The sequence below is a fragment of the Merops nubicus genome, unplaced genomic scaffold, assembly GCF_000691845.1.
Source record: "Merops nubicus isolate BGI_N331 unplaced genomic scaffold, ASM69184v1 scaffold11150, whole genome shotgun sequence".
Lineage (NCBI taxonomy): Eukaryota > Metazoa > Chordata > Aves > Coraciiformes > Meropidae > Merops > Merops nubicus.
In genome coordinates, this window is record NW_008584835.1 from 17,108 (window position 1) to 36,322 (window position 19,215).

Below are 19,215 nucleotides of genomic sequence, written 5' to 3' on the forward strand. Positions count from 1 at the left end.
GGTCTGGTACAGCACCTTCAGGAGGAGGAGAGAGGAAACAGATCAACCAGCACCGTGTCCACACAAACCAGAGCTGAACATGAGGAGAGAAGAAGTAAATTGACAGGCACCTTGTCCACACAAACCACAACTGAGCCTGAGAGGGAAGAAAATGAATTGGCCAGCACCATGTCCACACAAACCACTACAGAGCCAGGAGAACCCAGGCCAGTAGCAGTCGCCCCTGTCCAGAAAAGAAAACCAAGAATAAATTAGTTCGCATAGTAGAAGATGAGGAAGGGGCAGGACCTTCATCCCCGTCAGAAGAAACAGCCGTAAATCATCACTCAGTCCCTATCCCTGGGCGAGCTGCGTCAGCTCCGGACAGAGTTCACACGACAGGCAAACGAGTCCATTCTGACCTGGCTGCTCCAGATCTGGGACGCTGCAGCTAATGATACAATTCTGGATGGGAGTGAAGCAAGGCAACTAGGATCCCTGTCTCGAGACGTGGTCATTGATCAGGGGATTGGAAAGAAACAGGAAACTCTCAGCCTCTGGCGATGACATTGCAATGGAGGGAGGGAGAGGATAAGGTGGGTGCATTGGTCAGCAAACTCAGGATCTATGAGGACACTGTCATCGCTCCATTACGAGCCCGTGTCTCATCTGTGAAAACAAAACTGGCTGAACATGTCCGAAGCCTGGAGGAGAAAATTGAAGAGGGCCACCAGAAGCTAAGAGAGGAACTTAAAGAGGGAATCTTCCATATCTCACCAGGACAGACAAGAGTCTCTGCTACCAGGAGCAGGCGTCCCCCAGCTAAGGAGAGAGGGTACACTCCACGAGGCAATCTGTGGTTTTACCTCCATGAGCATGGGGAAAATATGAGGAAGTGGGATGTAAAACCCACCTCTTCCTTAGCAGCATGAGTACAAGAGTTGAAAAGGGGAACGACTACCACAAGGAACGCTTCAAGGATAAATGCTGCTCCAGCCTCTCATGGGCAAGACTCCAGACAGTATAGGAGTGATGATATTATGCCCAATCCTCTTGAAGGGACCTCTAGGTCATATTTACAGGAAGGGAGCGATGAGTATCATGACCAGAATTAGGGGTGCCCTGCCTCTAGCCAGGTAGAGGAGAGGGACAATCAGATCAACTGGATTGTGTGGATCCGGTGCCCTGGCACATCAGACCCACAAAGATATAAGGCTTTAGTTGGCGCTGGCACACAATGTACTCTGATGCTGTCGAGATATGTAGAGCCAGAATCCATCTCCATTTCTGGGGTGACAGGGGGAGCCCAACAGCTGACTGTACTGGAAGCTGAAGTGAGCCTGACTGGGAAGGACTTGCATAGACACCCCATTGTGACTGGTCTGGAGGCCCTGTGTGTCCTTGGCATAGATTACCTTACGAATGGGTATTTCAAAGACCCTAAAGGACATTATTGGGCTTTTGGGGTAGCTACTGTAGGCACAGAAGAAATTACAGTTGAACACCTTGCCTGGCCTCTCAGAGGACCCTTCTGCTGTAGGACTGCCGAGAGTGGACGAACAATTGGTACCGATGGCCACAGTAAGAGTGCACCATTGGCAATATCACACTGACCGAGACTCCGTGATGCCCATCCATAAAACAGTGTGGGAAGTGGAGAGCCAGAGGGTGGTCAGCAAGACTCCTTCACACTTTAGTAGCCCTATATGACCAGTGCGTAAGTCCAGCAGAGAGTGGCGACTGACGGTGGATTACTGTGGCCTGAATGAAATCACACCACACCTGAGTGCTGCTGTGACAGACATGCTGGAGCTTCAGTATGAGCTGGAGTCCAAGGCAGCCAAGTGGTATGCCACCATTGATATTGCCACCGCTTTTTTCTCTATTCCTTTAGTGCAGGCCACAATTCGCTTTCAGCTGGAGGGGCGTGCAGTACACTTGGAATCGACTGCCCCAGGGGTGGAAACACAGTCCCATCATTTGTCATGGACTGATCCAGACTGCACTGGAAAAGGGTGAGGCTCCAGAGCACTTACAGTATATTGACGACATCATTGTGTGGGGGAAAACTGCAGGAGACGTTTTCAAGAAAGGAGAGAAGGTAATCCAGATCCTTCTGAAAGCTGGTTTTGCCATTAAACAAAGTACGGTCGAGGGACCTGCTCAGGAAATCCAGTTCCTAGGAGTAAAGTGGCAAGACGGACATCACCAGATTCCAACAGAGGTAATTAACAAAATAGCAGCCATGTCCCCACCAACTCACAAGAAGGAGACACAAGCTTTCCTAGGCACAGTGGGCTTTTGGAGGATGCATATCCCTGAGTACAGTCAGATTGTAAGTCCTCTCTACCCTGTGACATGGAAGCAAAATGACTTCCTGTGGGGCCCTGAACAACAACAAGCCTTTGAACAAATGAAACAAGAGATTGCCTGTGCAGTAGCCCTGGGACCAGTCAGGACAGGACAGGATGTGAAAAACGTTCTCTACACTGCAGCCAGGGAGAATGGACCTGGGGAGACCTGAGGGCGACCACTGGGATTCTGGAGTCAGGGATACAGAGGATCTGAGGCCAGCTATACCCCAACTGAGAAAGAGATCCTGGCCGCTCATGAAGGAGTTCAAGTTGCCTCAGATGTAGTTGGCACCAAAGCACAGCTCCTCCTGGCACCTCGACTACCAGTACTGGGCTGGATGTTCAAAGGAAAAGTTCCTTCTACACATCATGCCACCAATGCCACATGGAGTAAATGGATTGCTCTAATCACACAGTGGGCCGGATAGGAAATCCTAATTGCCCTGGGATTTTGGAAGTCATCACAAACTGGCCCAAAGGTGAGAGTTTTGGACTATCCTCTGAAGAAGAAGAAGAGGAGCAGGTGACACGTGCTGAGGAGGCCTCACGGTATAACCAGCTACTAAAAGATGAAAGACAATATGCTCTCTTCACTGACGGTTCCTGTCACAGTGTAGGGACAAAGCAGAAGTGGAAAGCAGCTGTATGGAGCCCCACATGGCGAGCTGCAGAAGTGGCTGAAGGACAAGGTGGATCAAGTCAGGTTGCAGAGCTTAAAGCTGTTCAGCTGGCTTTGGATATTGCTGAATGAGGAAAGTGGCCAAGGCTTTACCTCTACACTAATTTATGGATGGTGGCCAGTGCTCTGTGGGGATGGCTAGATCGGTGGACAAAGGCCAACTGGCAGCGCAGAGGGAAACCCATCTGGGCTGCAGAGATGTGCCAAGACATTGCTGCCAGGGTAGAGAAGCTGAGTGTAAAGGTCCGTCATGTAGATGCACAGAGTTCAACCTCTCTAGAAAAGGAGATTCTTTCTTGAATTCTCTAGAATTCAAGTTTGAATTCTCCAAAGGATTCTGTTCAGATATCCTAGTAGCTTCCAGTGTTAGCTAGAATTTCCTGCTTGCAAAATTCTGCTTTAATGATATCAAGATTTGATTTCCAGAAACTTACTCAGCTGTACAGAACACTTCATGGAGCATATGCTAAGATATTGGAAGTAATGCACACAAGGAAGAGGCTTCTTGGAACCTTTTTCAGAGTGGCCTTTTATGGACAAGTAAGTACATACACTAGCTTGTCAGCTACCTCTCACCAGGCATCCTGGCCTCTAAACCTGCTGCTCTGTGAGACCTGAAGCTGAAAAGCCTGCTGGCTCTTCTGATGCAGCCACTGGTGCCTCTGTGTGAGCTTGTTCGTATTGCGCCCTTGAGGTGAGGGTTTGTATCTCTCTTCAGGAGCACTTGATTTAACATAAACTTTATGATTCTGATGGGCTTTTCATTAAACAACTGAGCAGCTAGGAAATGGCTTAGTGGGTTCAGAAAACACCAGGGTTTTTTTTGTAATTATAGTTATTATAAGTTACACATGAGCAATTTAGTGTGTATAGGAGTAACAGTATATAATCATAGTGTATATAAACAGTAGTATTAACAGACATTTTCTTCTGCAGACAATTGCTGCTCCCTTCTAGATATTAGTAGAGTAAATTAGTAGATTATGGGAGAAGCTGGAGGCAAAATATGTATTACTGTTGGTTACATACTTGTAGAGATAGTATTTTGTGTTAGCTAAGGTAACTGGAAAAATGGACAAGGTCTAGGGCACAGAGTCTCAAGAAGGAACATGATCTTTATCATATGTGTTGCGGTCTTCTGAGCCTGAAAGTAGCTGTGTTTTTCTTTTTTTTTTCTTTTTTTTTTTTTTCTCCAGCTATGGCAGTTAAAATCTCATAAAGTGTGTTAGCCCTCATCTCCCTGATGTCTCTGAACTATCTGCTTCTTCTTGTGGACCCATAACCATGAGGAAAGTGCAGGATCCCTCTTTAGAAAATGATGTGTTAATTATATTAGCCCTGCTTTTCCGTGTTCCTTCTTCAGAGGAGATGATGAATACCCCTGAAATCATCTTGAGTTTGTACTTTGAACACTACTGTCATTACATGCATGACATATCAGAGCACTGACCTTTGCTGCAGCAAACATACATTTTATTTTTATGTTCAGCTTTGGATATGTAAAAAATAAGGTTAGCAGTTGATAAAAGGAAACAACTGCTAGCCTAGTTTTCTAGAAGCTGTAGAAATAATAGGATCAGCCCCTAAAATTAAGCTATGTAATATATTATCCTGGCAACTAATACTTGATCCAGTTTTGCACTTTAAAGCTTTACTATTTTTCTTTCTTTTTTTTTTTTATAAAAAACATGAGATACAGGAGAGACTACAGAGAGATAGTTATAACAGTCACAACTTCTCAGTGGAACAGCTCACCAAAGCATGAGGCTTTCATGCTGTTCCCATTACAGGGAGGACTGGTGATGCAGGCACGAACTTTAATGTAGTTTTGTCTCTATTTACAGCAAATACACTAGGTTCCACTTCCCTGTATACAAGAGGAATCAAAGCAGAGGAAACCCATTTCTTTATTTATTACTTGAAGTCCCTTTTAGCCTACAAAAAATCTTTCTCTTCATACTGTTTATGTGGCTCTGTTATCAGCACTTCCTCAACTTACGTCTTTCTGCTTCTTCTTTGTGCCTTGTTTTTGTGGTTTTTCTTCTGCTCACCTCCTTCCAACCTTCCAGAAAGCCAACTGCTGGTCAAACCCACTTTTAGATTTCTCCCTGGTCTTACTCAAGCCTTTGTGTTCAGCAATGAAATTTTTGTGTTGGTTGAGGAATGTTATTTTTTTTTTACAAAATTAAACAGGCCATGTTCAGTGACACTTTATGCAAGCCATAGCCTTCTAAACCTTTTTGACTTTCTGAAATGATAGTAGAAACTTCCTTTCAAAGTAGCAAATCTAAAATAAAGTCTTCCAAGTGAAGAAACCTGGCTAATCCTCACTACATGTTTGTGATTAATGCTAGACATTCTTTGAAGAAGAAGATGGGAAGGAATACATCTATAAGGAACCCAAGCTGACAGGCCTCTCGGAGATCTCCTTCAGACTTCTTAAACTTTATGGAGAAAAATTTGGATCAGAGACTGTAAAGATTATCCAGGATTCTAACAAGGTAGAGTTACATTGAATGAAAAAGCTAATGAAACACTATTAGCAGTGAACATAAGGGCCACATACTAGTGAGTGCACTGATGAGTAGGACAAAAATATCAATGGTATTCTAATATTGGTCAGGGCTTGGGACTGCACTGCTGTAAGTGCTGTGCAAATGGAGCACAGGAGGATGAGCTTTGCTCTGTGGATCTGAAGATGGGAGCTAACAGAGCATCCCTTCCTTCTGCCAGTAGGAAGGGAGGAGTGAGCCCTCTCTTCAACCCTCTTACAAGCACCTTGCTTCCAACTATCCCTTGCATCCTCATGCTCCTGTGTGGACATGTTGCACAGCTTGACAAGCTTTGCTGTTGAGCTGGCTCCCAGGTGGAAATAAAGGAATTGGGAATAATGAATGAGAAATTGCAATCCACATCTCACTGAGCCCTGTTGTTGGGAGGTGTTAGGAGCCAGTACAGAGGAGCAGATGATTGGAAGAGGCATTTCTTGTTGCTTTGACACTGCAAGTCTAAAAGAAAATCTTTTGTGGCTTTGCAGCCATAGCTCCTTTCTTTTTAGTTTTGACTGCCTCTGCAAGGGCTGTTCACACCCTCAGGTTGCAATCATGGATATGTCTGGGTTACCAAAGACAATGCTGGCAATCCCAAAGTTTGCTTTGTGCAAGCCTGCAGCTTTGCTTCCCACAGCACAGTACTGTATGAGCACTAGCTCATGGCCTGGTAGCAATATGGTCATGTTAGAAGGACTAAAGTAGTTTAGGCATGTGCTGCTTTAGTGGATAAGGTGGTATGGCTCGCTCTTCCAATTGCAGCTTGTTTGGGGCCAGATGAGGTATTTCTGTGCCACTCCTCCCTGTCTTGTGTGTCTGCTAGCAGATGGGCTAGACATCACAGCTGAGGTCAAAGGGAGTGTTTGGCATGTCATTCACATGCATGCCATGAGACTGGGACAGCAGGAAATCAGTTTAAAATGGATTCCAGTAGATAAATTAACCAATTATAAGTTCCCAAACTTCGTTCTTTGTGTGAGTAACCCTTTTATTTCACAGGTCAATGTTAAAGACCTTGATCCTAAGTATGCCCATATTCAAGTCACCTATGTGAAGCCCTATTTTGAAGACAAAGAAATCTCTGAAAGAAAGACTGAATTTGAAAGAAATCATAACATCAATAGATTTGTATTTGAAACTCCTTACACTTTATCTGGAAAAAAGCATGGCAGTGTGGAAGAACAGTGTAAAAAAAGGACTATTCTAACTAGTAAGTACAAGCATCTGAACATGAGACAGTGTAGATCAGCAGCTATTTTTAGACTTTAGATATTTTAAAATATCCCAAGAGAGTCAAATTCTCTCAACTATTTCATCAGAATTGTGATACAATATTCTGATTGGGAGGGGGAATTTACCTTATATTTCTATGTGCAAAATTTTACTAATGGATAAATCATGCTGGTAAATTACAGACTTGTTCAGGATTTCACACACACTGAATAAAACCCTCAGGGCAAAGACCTGCTTGTATATGTTCTATGAAGAGTGCTCCTTTTTGCTGCATGACTTTTCAGTCTATAAACTTCCTTTGTTCTTTCTGCTAGCTTTGAACTCCTTTCCATATGTAAAGAAGAGAATACCAGTCAATTATGAACATCAGGTTAATCTAAAACCAATTGATGTCGCTACTGATGAAATAAAAGACAAGACAGCAGAGCTGCAGAAACTCTGCTCTGCTGGTGATGTTGACATGATCCAGCTGCAACTCAAATTGCAAGGCTGTGTTTCTGTGCAGGTAAGACTTGTTGTCCATTCGAAATTTCATTTATATACACATCTCAGAGTAAGTTATCTTTTCACGATGCAAAACATTTACTTTCCTGAAATCATTAACTACCTCATTTGCAGCACTGCAGTTATCAACCTCCAGCACAGCTTGCCCTGCCACATGCAGCAGTAGGTACATCAGGGGGTGTCTCATGGTGGTAACCACTTTGTCCAGTAGTATTTACAGTGTCAAGTCCAAGTGTAATTGCACCTGCGTTGGCCATGTATGAATGCTGAAATATACTTAACTCTTCAAGATTGTGCTGAATCAGGCACAAATAGCCTTTTTGTGAGCCTGACTTTTCAAGCTGGATAAATGACTTTAAGACTCAGATGATGCCGCTCGTAAGCTTGGGGCAGTAAGAGGAAAGTATAAGGAAACAGACTGCAATCCCTCTTTTTATCTCCATGTATCTTTTGGTCTTAAGAAACCTATATAGAAAAGTGAATACTCAACTTTTGAAACTTCATGTGCCTCTGGTGACATTAGTAATTAGTATTGCAGAGTTGGTAGTATTCAAATAATATGCTAATATTGTGATGGTTTTGAGTTTTGGGGTTTTTTTTAACTTGTTACTGCCTTCATAACAGCCTTTAGCAACTCAACAGAAGTTCTAGCATAAATGATTTCTTATTTCTTTGTTTCTAGGTTAATGCTGGTCCTTTGGCCTACGCCAGAGCTTTCCTAAGTGACAGCCAGTCCAGCAAATATCCTACTAAGAAGGTGAATGAATTAAAAGAAATGTTCAGGTAGGATTTCTAATGTAATAAAAACCAGCCATCTGGCTAGACATGGTACCTGCTTTGCTTATATTTTTGTCTGTCTCCAATATCAGCAGATGCTAAATGCTTAGATGCGCCTTGTAAAGATCTAGGTCTCATGGTGTTGTGGGTGCTTGCACATATGAAAAAAGCCAATGTAACTATATATGTCAAGAGTTCCCAGGCTCAGGGCTGTGATCTCCATGGGGAGATTTGCTTGAACACCTGGTTCAATGGTTTGTGTGGGTATTAAAATTTATCATGTGATGAAAGTATGTTTAAAAACCAAGAGGTCTGACAGTCTTGTGCTCGGGGGTCTTTCATATTGTGCATTATTTCCCAATCCTTCCAAAGGGACTGTTTAGTAGGTAATGATGAACTTGAAATGTTTTATAGCAAATGCCTTCTCAGTCGATAGACAACCATAGTTCTTGTTTCTATTGCTGCTTTTTGGAACTATGTGGCTTGTACAGGCATTTTTCTAATTCCTGTCCCTTAGGGACCAGTTTTACCTCCCACCTGAAGGTGTCTCCCAGAATATAATAAGGCAACTCCTGCATCACCTCAGGATTATGGGCCTTTGCCACACTATTTTTTGGACCTCTTGGGAGTTGCCCACCAACTCTTGCATTCATTCCTGGGTGCTGGTGATTCCCATTTCAACCAGAAGGCAGCATTTAGGCAAATCCTATTTTTCTTTCAGTATATTGAGTGACCTAACAAAACATGGAACAAATAAGGGAACAACACCTGCAAGCCTACCACATATGGACGCAGAACAGAGGAAAGGCAGTTTTACTTTCCAGCCCCACTGTGCAATGAGAAGGACAATCAGAATCTCTATTTCATGCAGAATCCTGGAAAATACCAGTCATGCTTGTATTTTCATTGCAGTCTATAAATAAAGGAGAAATACGTGCGTAAAATGGAGACTATGAGTAACAGTAACCGAGAGAACGATATTACAACTCCCCGTAATCTAAATGTCTTTCTGTAGATGTGTCTGCTCTTAGCAGCTTGACCTCTCAAGCACACATGCTACATCACATACATCCATGTCTGTCAAGTTCTGTATGACTGATTTCCCCCCTGTGCCTGACCGTGGCCTCCTTCTGTTTTGTGACCCTATGTACAGTTAGTTGGGCTTGTCTGGGATCTGCAGGGTGGTTGTGGTCCTACAGGTGAAGGTGCGAGACCACCCTGTTGCACTGCAGGTGTGTGTGTCACATCTATTGAGGACCCAGGCTTGAAGGAGCTCCAGCAGAAAGCCCAGTACTTATATTGCAGTCTCTCCCCATTCCCTGATCCATTGTGCCAGGGATGCCTCTGTGACTTGTCCCAAACGCTGGAGAAAAGGGGGAAAAAAAATATGATTTGCCTATCTGTTTGGTTGTTTGTTTTGGTGGAAGACTGGGCTATTGTAATGCCCAAAGTTCATTCCTTTCCTCCCCAGGAAGTTCATACAAGCCTGTGGAATTGCTTTGGAGCTCAATGAGCGACTCATTAAAGAGGATCAAGTGGAGTACCATGAGGGGCTAAAATCAAACTTTCGGGATATGGTGAAAGAGCTTTCTGACATCATCCATGAACAGGCATGTATTGCACGTCAGGAGCCCACAGGGGCAGTTGTTTGTGCTTGAAAACTAGCTAATACTGTAAAACTGACTGAAAAATAATTGAAAGCTAATTGAAAACTTGATCACTCTTCATGTTATTTAACTAAATATAAAAAGGCAAGTAACTGAATGTGAGAAGTAAACAACACACTTGGTGGATTCCTAAAACCAGTTTCTGTTGTTGGAAAGTCTCAGCCTGGTGTTGATATACAGTGTGCTTCAGGGTGGAGTCTTTGCTGACACATACCATTAGTTTCCTGGTTGCTGTGGTCATCAGAAATCCTGTGCCATGTTTTGCCTCACATTTACTACATCATAAGAATCCTGTGATAACTCAAAGGTCGAAATTCTCTGGCAAAATTTCTATTTCCTCAGTTATATGCAGCTTAAGTTCCTTTTTAAGTTACATACACACCCCCCAATTAACGGATGTTTTCTTTTAATTTTGGCCTAATGCCAACATGCTATTTACATACACTGTTAAAATATTTGTGCTCTTATATCTGATCTATGTTTTAATGTTTTCTTGAGTCTTTCTGGGAAAGTATATTGAATAGAAGCATCAGAGAGGTGAGAAATTGAAAGAACAGTTTCACCTCTGCTGAGTATCATGCTCTGAAATTAGATGAAAACTGGCTTTCTGAAGTAAACATACCTCTGTTCTTTACTTTTGCCTTCATTATGACAAAATAAAGCTCATTGTAGATTTATAGTATTGATGTAAAATTAATGATACAGACTGCATTGTGATTCATAGTTCTTGAAATGTAGAGGAATATTTTTAGAATCTCCTAGTTACTCAATATACAGTCCAACATTTTAAATCTCTAAAAATATATAGGCAAATTCTACCATAAGTTGAGCAAATGAGTCACTATTTCTAAATTAGGTTTATTTGCAGTAAAATAATGCTTATGGGAATCAAACAGGGTCTTTTATGGAAGAGTGCAAATTATTTCAAGGAAAGTCATATGACGGGGCTGAATTTTTTACAGGAATATGAGTGGATCCATTTGCAAATAAATGACTGCTGCATCTCCCTTGCTTCTGTTAGATTTCCCTGCTATTCTGCTCAGGACCAACCATATTCTTAGTGTACAAACTTGTTTTGCGAATTCTTCACACTTTTTTTTTTTTGTCTACATTAACTACCATGTCTTACCACTACTGAATTTTGCTCAAAGATTTTTGTTCATAGGAATTGCCACCTGCTTATTCTAAACTGTTTGCAAGTAAACCTTTCCAAGACATTTCATTTGCATGCAGCTGCTGGAACTTTTGTGGTTTCTGAATTCTGCAATAGTCAAATCAAAAACAAATCACTCAGTTCTGCACTGCCAGACTACAATAGTTGAGATTATCTTAGAAGAAAGAAGCACTGTTAAAGTACACTCCCTATTATCTTGATAGATTTACAAATTCATTGTCTTTGGTTAACGAGCAAAATATTACAGCAGCTGTCAGTGAGTGAAGGACTCACTGGGAAGGATATACTTTCTACTTCCTCCTTGTATTAGATCAAAAGGCAGCTTAAAAGATCATGTTTACGAGCACTGTTCTTTATGGCTGTGCAACATGTACATAACTGCAGACTTTAATTCTGTATTGCCATCAAATGACGTAAATATCTAACAAATGAAACTTAATGAAACGGTTTTCCTTTTCTGCAAAATTACTCAGAGAAACATAGAAAGTGTATTACATTAATGTAGGGTTCTCACTGCACACAACGTATGCTTTTCTAAATACTGTCAGTGCCCAAAAACAACACAGGCAGTGCACTGAGTTTGAGTTGGCAGGGCTGATAGGTCACAGGCTGACATGGTGAGTTGCCAAATCTGTCTACAGATCTTAGGGAACTGTAAACTCTCACACACAAAAAAAATTATAAACTAATTATAAACGGTAGCTGAACAGGTACAGGAAGCCTTGGAGAGTGGCAGAAAACTGGGTGCCCAGAAACTGCGTATGATTGCCAGTGATCACAGTTTCACTAGTGTAGATTCAGGCTAACTAACTTATTGTCTGGTGAACCACGGGGTGAAAAATAAATACACAGTCAGCTCTAGAGCAACTCTACCAGTCCAGTTAGATCCTGTGCTGTAGGACCATTCTTGAGGTTATGAAGTACAAAATCTTGCTACATGGCACAGATGTAGTGAGTGTTTGCTGTATTTAGCCCCAGGTACTCCCTGTGCTTACCAAAAAAAGCTATTTGATTCTGTTACTGCTAAGATATAATTAAAAATTGCTATTCAGAGATTTGTTTATTTCCTATACTGGGTAGTTGTAACTAAAAATGATACAGTAATATACAGAACAGTGTATATGTGAATTCTACAGAAACTGCTAAATTACTCTTTCTCATTTCTTTGTTATGCTGCCTTTGCGAAACAGCTTTGAAGACAAGGTTGGATATCTCTTTTGCATACCTTTTTAAACAGCTTGATTATAATAATGAGCCTAAATTTTTACTGAATGTGTTTATTTTGTTTTGTCTAGATCTACCATGAAGATACAATGTATTCGCCATGGATGCATGATTCCCTACATGTTTTCTGTGCGATCAGCGGAACTTCTAGTGATGGAAGTTACTGTTCACTCAGACCTACTGCTGAAATATAAACATATCAGTCATATTTTACAGAGCTTTCTCAGGAATACTTGGAACTGTACAAAGGATGCTTAAAAAATAATCCTTGATAAGCAAAGGTTCAGGGTGTCTTTTTTTTTTCAAAAAGTTGCCATGCTTTCAAACAGGGTGCTTGCTTATTTTGCTGAGCAACATTGAAAGTGCCTGGACATTGCACCACTGTGCTTGTTTTCTACTATTTTTTTTTTTTGAGCTACAGGTATAACAGGACGTGGAAAGCCAGTTATCTAAATATGTATTGAATTGCTGAACTATGAATTGGAATTATAACAGTATCATGTAAAGTTGTACAATGGAATATAATAAAATGTAAAACTACTTTGTAAATAGAAGTAGCATAGAGTATATAGAAATTAGCATTATATCATATTTGCTGCTAAAAGCTTTGTTGGACAGGGAACACGAAGGAGAAATTGTTGTCACTAATAAGAGACCTTCCTCTTCTCAAAAGTGACTTGGGACCAGATGCCCCTGTTGCACTCAGACAATGAGAGTTAACTTTCCCTTATCTGGAATAATTAAAGCCTAAGGCAGAAATCTTAATTTTCATGCATTCTCTGAGCAGATAATTCTGAAGTAACCTCCATGAGACCTGAGCTTACTATAGCTGATCACAATTTCGGCTAAGCTTTCATGGCTACAGGAGGATAGGTTGCACTCAGTGAGGACAACCTAAGAGATTTGTCATTTGATAAAAGTTTTTCTATTTACCACTTACGGTGTCACACAAATATAAACTCTGAGGACACCTTAAATTGAGTGGGGAATTTAAAGTGCTTCAATATCTTTCAGAAAATTTCTAGTAATCTATGAGATGTGCTTTAAAAAGAAATGGAGCACATCAAAATAACTCATACAAAGTTGAGCATTTTTTTTAAACATCATGTGACATGTTCCCTCCTGTTAAACGGATCTGTTTTCTGAAAGCCTGTTATTTTTGTCTGCCAGATGGTTGGAGAAAATATATTTTTCCATAATTCTTTTATTCTTTCTTCCCCTTCCCAGTGCGCTACTACATTATCTCTGTTTCTTTTTAATAAGACACTTTCAGATGCAGGAAGAAGAAAACAAGTCAGTGTTTCTTTTAGTAACATTTTTAACGTCCATGTTTTTCAAAATCCTGTCAGTTGTAAGTATGATTCAAATAGTTCATATGGCAAGGGTGGTGTGTTTTTTAAGGATATGTAGCAAAATGCCCTAATAAAAGTACTCCAGTTGGATATTTAGTTTGGCTATAAGGTCTGAAAAAATGTTAAGCTTCTAATTTCAAAATCAAAAATTATCTTCAAATAGTAACTGGACCACATTTCAAAATGTTTATTATGCATTACTCTAAATCACAGAATCGTTTTGGTTGGAAAATACCTAAAATTAATTTTCTTCTGATAAAATAATGTTGTGAGCCATAAATTCACCTAAATATCTGTTGCAAGCAAAATACAGATGTGCCTATGTAACAACCAGAACACATTTCTGCTTATATATGCTTTCATGCTGGAGAGGCTCTAAATTTAGCCTACCAGAAAGACGAAGAGACTACTATGTTTAAACATGGGTACTACCTTACTGATTTTCATCTTTCAACGAATAATATTTTAAGGCAGATAGTGAGAGTTTTCCAAATTACTAAAAGGTGATGAAGCTGTTTTAACAGTGGATATATTACTTTTTTTCCAAGCTAGTTAAACTCTTTACATTAATACTAAAGGCATATCTTGAATACAGTCAGCAATGATGAGATGTGGACATCCAAAAGCTCTTGCACTATAGCTCTTCTATATACTACAGCTATCATAATGGTTTTCCTGGAATTGCAGTGCAATTCTTATTCACATTTTTTGATGTCTTTAATGTTTTGAAATAACATTGTTGAGTGGAATTCATACTTTCTATCTTCAGATGTCTTTAACAGTAGGAGATTAGTTTTTGTCTGAACTTCTCAATTTATTGCTGGTATTGGTGTTGTCCTGTCATTTCAATTTATCACACTAGAAAACTGTCTCAGAAATTCAGAAAAAGAAAATTGAATACAGTCCAATTAGAATATATACAGTGATTACAGTTCAGAATACATGCTTAGACAGAGTTTTGATGAATAACAAAAATGGTCATGCCTTCTGTCCTGCAGGTAAACAGTTCAACTGGATTTGTAACATAAAAATTTCAAAGAAAAATGTGGCCTTTTTAGATGGGTTCTAAAAAGACTGGTAACAAACCAGCTTGGGTTTTCTTTGCATTTTCTCCAAGCTAGAAATGATAGGCAGTGGTTATTAGATATTTTACAGCTGTATCTGGACAATGGTGCCAAAGTGTTCACATTTTCTCTTCCTATACTTTTCCTACATAGTGGTCCTAGTTTAAAGATTTTTTCTTGGTTTTGGCCAAAATAGCTTAATTCACAGATACATCTGGGGAGTGTACTGTATATGTGCCTGTTTTATACAGCTGCTACTCAGATTGGGTACTTCCTATTTGCTACCTTTTTAAAAAAAATATGTGTTTGTTGTTCATTAACACTTGTTTTTCTTATACTGCCTAAGGAATGGCAGGAGTTTTTTGGTCTGTAAAAATCAGTAGACAAATTTCAAATTACAGCCTGGCATGCACAATATATCAATATAGCTACACATACATATTTTATACGTACATCTCTGATTTATTTTGCTTCAGAACTGCTATGTAATACATCAAGTGTTCAGAAGGGATGCACTGGTAATTTTGCATAAAAAGAGAAGGAATAAAATAAAGTAGCTGTCTGTGAGGATTAAGAGCACTTGGCTACTTTCAATATCAGGACTGGTTTGGATAATGGAATGTGTTGGAGCCAGATTGTTTGCAAATAGGACATAAAGAGTAACACAGGGTCTGCCAACACTTTATGTACAACAGCTTGCTTTTAGCGATTTGTACACCTAGATAGAATAAGAAAAGTGTAAACATTTACTTTCGTTTTTGAGTTACAGCTTTTTTCTCTGCAGAGAGATTAGAAAGTGGGATTTTAAGACAAATAACTTCAGAGTTACGCTTCATTCCCCCAGAAAAGTCTGGAACACAGAATTTACTGCAGCCAAGGATATATTACTACATATTACCTGGTGTTCTAAATTTCTTCTGATAGCAGAGACTTTAATGAGGTAGGCCAACAAATGGAAAATAATAGATGTAAGAATACCTGTAGCGTGTAACATGTCTATTTTGTTCTAGAAGCCTTTTGATCATATGCCACATGGTATTTTGATATAGAATAAGAGTTTACATAAACATAACACCTTTTGTCTCAAAGTAGATAAAATATGTTTTCTCTTCTTGTAAAGAGATAGTCCCATGGACTTAGAATCATCGACTCATTAAGGTGGGCAAAGACCTCCAAGATCATCAAGTCCAACCATCAACCCAACACAACCATGATCACTAAACTATGTCCCCAAGTGCCACATCTACACAGTTTTTGAACCCCTCCAGGAATGGTGACTCCACCACCTTCCTGGGCAGCCTGTTCCAATGCCTCACAACTCTTTCAGTAAAGAAATTCTCCATAATGTACAATCTAAACCTCACCTGGAGCAACTTAAGCCTACTTCCTCTCATCCTATCACTAGTTACTTGGGAGAAGAGACCAACACCCACCTCACTAGAACCTCTTTTCAGGTTCTCCTTTGTAGAGAGCAATAAGGTCTCAGCTTCCTTGTCTCCAGACTAAACAGTCCCAGTTCCTTCATCTGCTCTTAAAAAGCCACATTCACCAGACCCCTCACCAGCTTCGTCGTCCTTCTCTGAACCCACGCCAGCACCTCTATATCTGTCTTACACTGTGGTGCTCATAAACAGAACACAGTACTAAGGCTGTGGCTTCACCAGTGCCAAGTACAGGGACACAATCTTCACAACAGGCTTCAGAATAACCCTATGTTTTGACAAAACACCGCCCAAAAGAACTGGAGAAAATCTTAAGTTGAAGTAATGAGCTCAAATTCTGATATGAATTAAACCACATCTTACTCAATTTACCCACTTGAGGAGAGTAGTATGTGTTCCTTTGATGTTCACTGGGTTGAGTTCTTCTAGTTAACAAGGGGCTGTTACTGGATTGAGGAACACTCTGTACAGCTAATTATTATGTAACCACCGATTGCAGTACTTAACCTTTAAATAATACACTTGTGTCAAGCAGTGGTGAACCAGTTATGATATACACAAAGTACTTCAGCTGTTCTGGATGTAATTTACTCTCTTTGTGTAAATTTAACACTCTACTAATACATATTCATAACAGAAGTGCTTTTACCGTGCATGTTGTATATATGTGTGTTGTACAAGTCCTGTTTATCTTTCTGTGTGTGGTGACAGAATGGTACCTCCTTGTTTGCCTCGGTTATTAGCCGATGTACCTGTGACACCAAGTGATACACAATGCTACTCCAGAGCTTTCTGAGACCAGCGATCCTATATTGCTCTTTTATTCTTCTTTCTTTTCTTGAAGAATCAGTACCTTTGACAAGAAGCCAGGGCAAAATCGCATTTCAGTTGGTCTGGATAAAAAAAGAGTGTATTGCAGGTCAAAATAAAAGACTATAAAACCAGGAAAAATAAGTGTTGCAATAAACATGTTTTGCTTAGGTTTTGTTTTTTTTTTTTCTCTTCACAGAACAGGATGAGTGATCTGAGTCTAATACTGGTGTAAGAGTCATGGGACTAAAACCTAGTCAAATGAGCTATTGCATATGCTGCTTCGAAAGAAGATTACTGTAATAAATCTTCAAATACATAAATACACCAAATGAAATTGTTAATACTAAATTACTCAATGGCAAATAGAAGATCCTAAAAGCAGGATAGGAAACCTGAGACAGACATAGGAATGCATACAATTTTATAAACAGAAATAAGGTATGAATCATTAGTAAGGAAATGTCCTGGCAGATCACCCTGCTTGCCTAAAGAATGTTCAGTAAGTCTGTGATCAGGTTTTTGCTCTAATTCATAGTTCCAATTTTCAAACCCAGACTTTTGCTCTTTGGGAACATCTCCAACTAACTCAACTTAAAACAGCTAGCACACCAATACATGTGCCAAGTTCAGGCAGTTGGACTGGCTATTACATGATGTGATGGAAGTCAGCTATAGCTATTGTTTTTTACCTCACCAGCAGATAAAGGACAAATTGTTTTTTCTACTGTCTTCTACTGCTGAGGTTTCCTTAAGGAGCTCTTGCAGGCTTTGGCCAAACAGTTGTAGAACCAGGTTCATGCACTGCCTCCCTTCATGGGTAAGGCAGTTACTCCCTCACTGAATAAACATATAAATTAAACAGACCTTGGTATTTAAGGAACTGTGAGCAGAAAAGTTGATGCACGGACTTGCAGTAGCAGTTCATAGGAGAGGGATACGATTTCTGCACAGCACCCTTGGTTCCGCCTCTACCCAAAGTGCTCTTCGAAGGATGTAATTTTTATTCCGCATAATTTCTGATTTCCGGTGATGCTTGGGCAGCAGCTCGGAAAGAACTTGCAGAGTTCATGGCCATTTTGAATACATGTATTATAAATCTCTAGAGGTCCCCCAAAAAATACTGAGGTTGACAAGGGAGAGGCCCTGTGACTCAGATCAGGTTTTTTCAGCTCTTAATTGTGTCCTTTTGTGCCTCAGATCCAGCTGTATTCTAATTGAGCCCTTTTTTTGAACTGACCCAAACCATCTTCTGAAGAGTCTATAATTATGTCACTTGAGACCTAAAGTATTGACAGTAGCTGCTGCAAAATCAGAAATTAAAAAGGAGTAATCTCAGCAAAGGTGTGCAGCAACTGAGGACTTTTCTGCTCCCAAAAGGGACAGTTTTGCACAGTTCCATGCTGCTAATTATCACTGCCTCTTGTTGGACCTAGTAACCATGCAGCCACACCATGCATCAGCGTTAGCTGTTAATCTGAGTTAGGGAACACCAGCAAACTTACTGCCCAGCCCCATGATCACTAGCTTTGATTGTGTTAATGGAAGCAACAGGAACACATGGCCAAGGACAGATCACCAGCATGATTGTAAACCAGTTGACACCGAGCATGAAGCCATACCCCAAGTACTTATTCAGCAGATCATTTTAAAGATAACCGAGGTGTGTCTATATGAGCTCCAGTCCCTACAGCTCATGTATTGTCTGACAAGAACAGGAGTGAGCGTGAGATTCGAAACAAATACAGGACAAGACTCAATGAGATTGAGAAACAGGAAATCTTGGGTAGGTGTCAGGATCAAAGGCTTTGGCAGGAATTTTGATTGCTGTACACTGATGGGAATGTGACAACAGGCCAAGAACTTGGGGAGGAGGGAGAGAGATGGGGAAAAACATTTCAGCTGCCGACAACAACAGGCAGGCAGCCAAAAGCTTGTGAACCACTGGATGTGTGCGTGGCACTGGCTCTCCCAGGAGAAAGATTGGACAACAGAAAGAAGGAAGGAAAGAAAATATTAGCAAGGAAACTGAAAGTGAAAGAGAGGTCACTTGATCTCAGATCAGCTTTAGTCCACAAAAGTCATCACTCGCAGGCATAGTGCATGCTGGCTGTAGGTAGTCACACTGTCTGATCACAGTCACACAGCGTAAACATTCCATGTCCTGGAACTTTAACGCACAGTTCTTATTTGATTATAGTTGCATTCCCTTGAGCACTTTTGAACAGCAACTAGAAAATTTGCTAAATCCTCTTCTTTTCCCAGCAGTATTTAAAAAAAAAAAAAAAAAGAAACATACACAAAAAAAAAACAGGCAGACAGGCAAACAAAAAAACAAAACAAAACAAAACAAAACAAACAGTATTAAGACAGGATATTCCCCACCCTATCACAAAATTATCTGCTT

General features: G+C 40.4%; 1 protein-coding gene across 1 annotated transcript in view; it reads left to right on the plus strand.

The window, feature by feature from the left end:
- LOC103777971 (dedicator of cytokinesis protein 11-like) overlaps positions 1-12,424 on the plus strand; it is a gene marked incomplete at its 5' end in the record, with an annotated part of 29,432 nt that extends 17,008 nt beyond the window's left edge. Inside the window, 7 exons of the mRNA XM_008945542.1 lie at positions 3,439-3,552; positions 5,367-5,513; positions 6,561-6,771; positions 7,109-7,299; positions 7,981-8,081; positions 9,547-9,685; positions 12,212-12,424. Of these exons, the coding sequence (XP_008943790.1) occupies positions 3,439-3,552; positions 5,367-5,513; positions 6,561-6,771; positions 7,109-7,299; positions 7,981-8,081; positions 9,547-9,685; positions 12,212-12,334 (1,026 nt within the window). The remainder of the gene's footprint in view (positions 1-3,438; positions 3,553-5,366; positions 5,514-6,560; positions 6,772-7,108; positions 7,300-7,980; positions 8,082-9,546; positions 9,686-12,211) is intronic.
- Between the last annotated feature and the right edge of the window lie 6,791 nt (positions 12,425-19,215).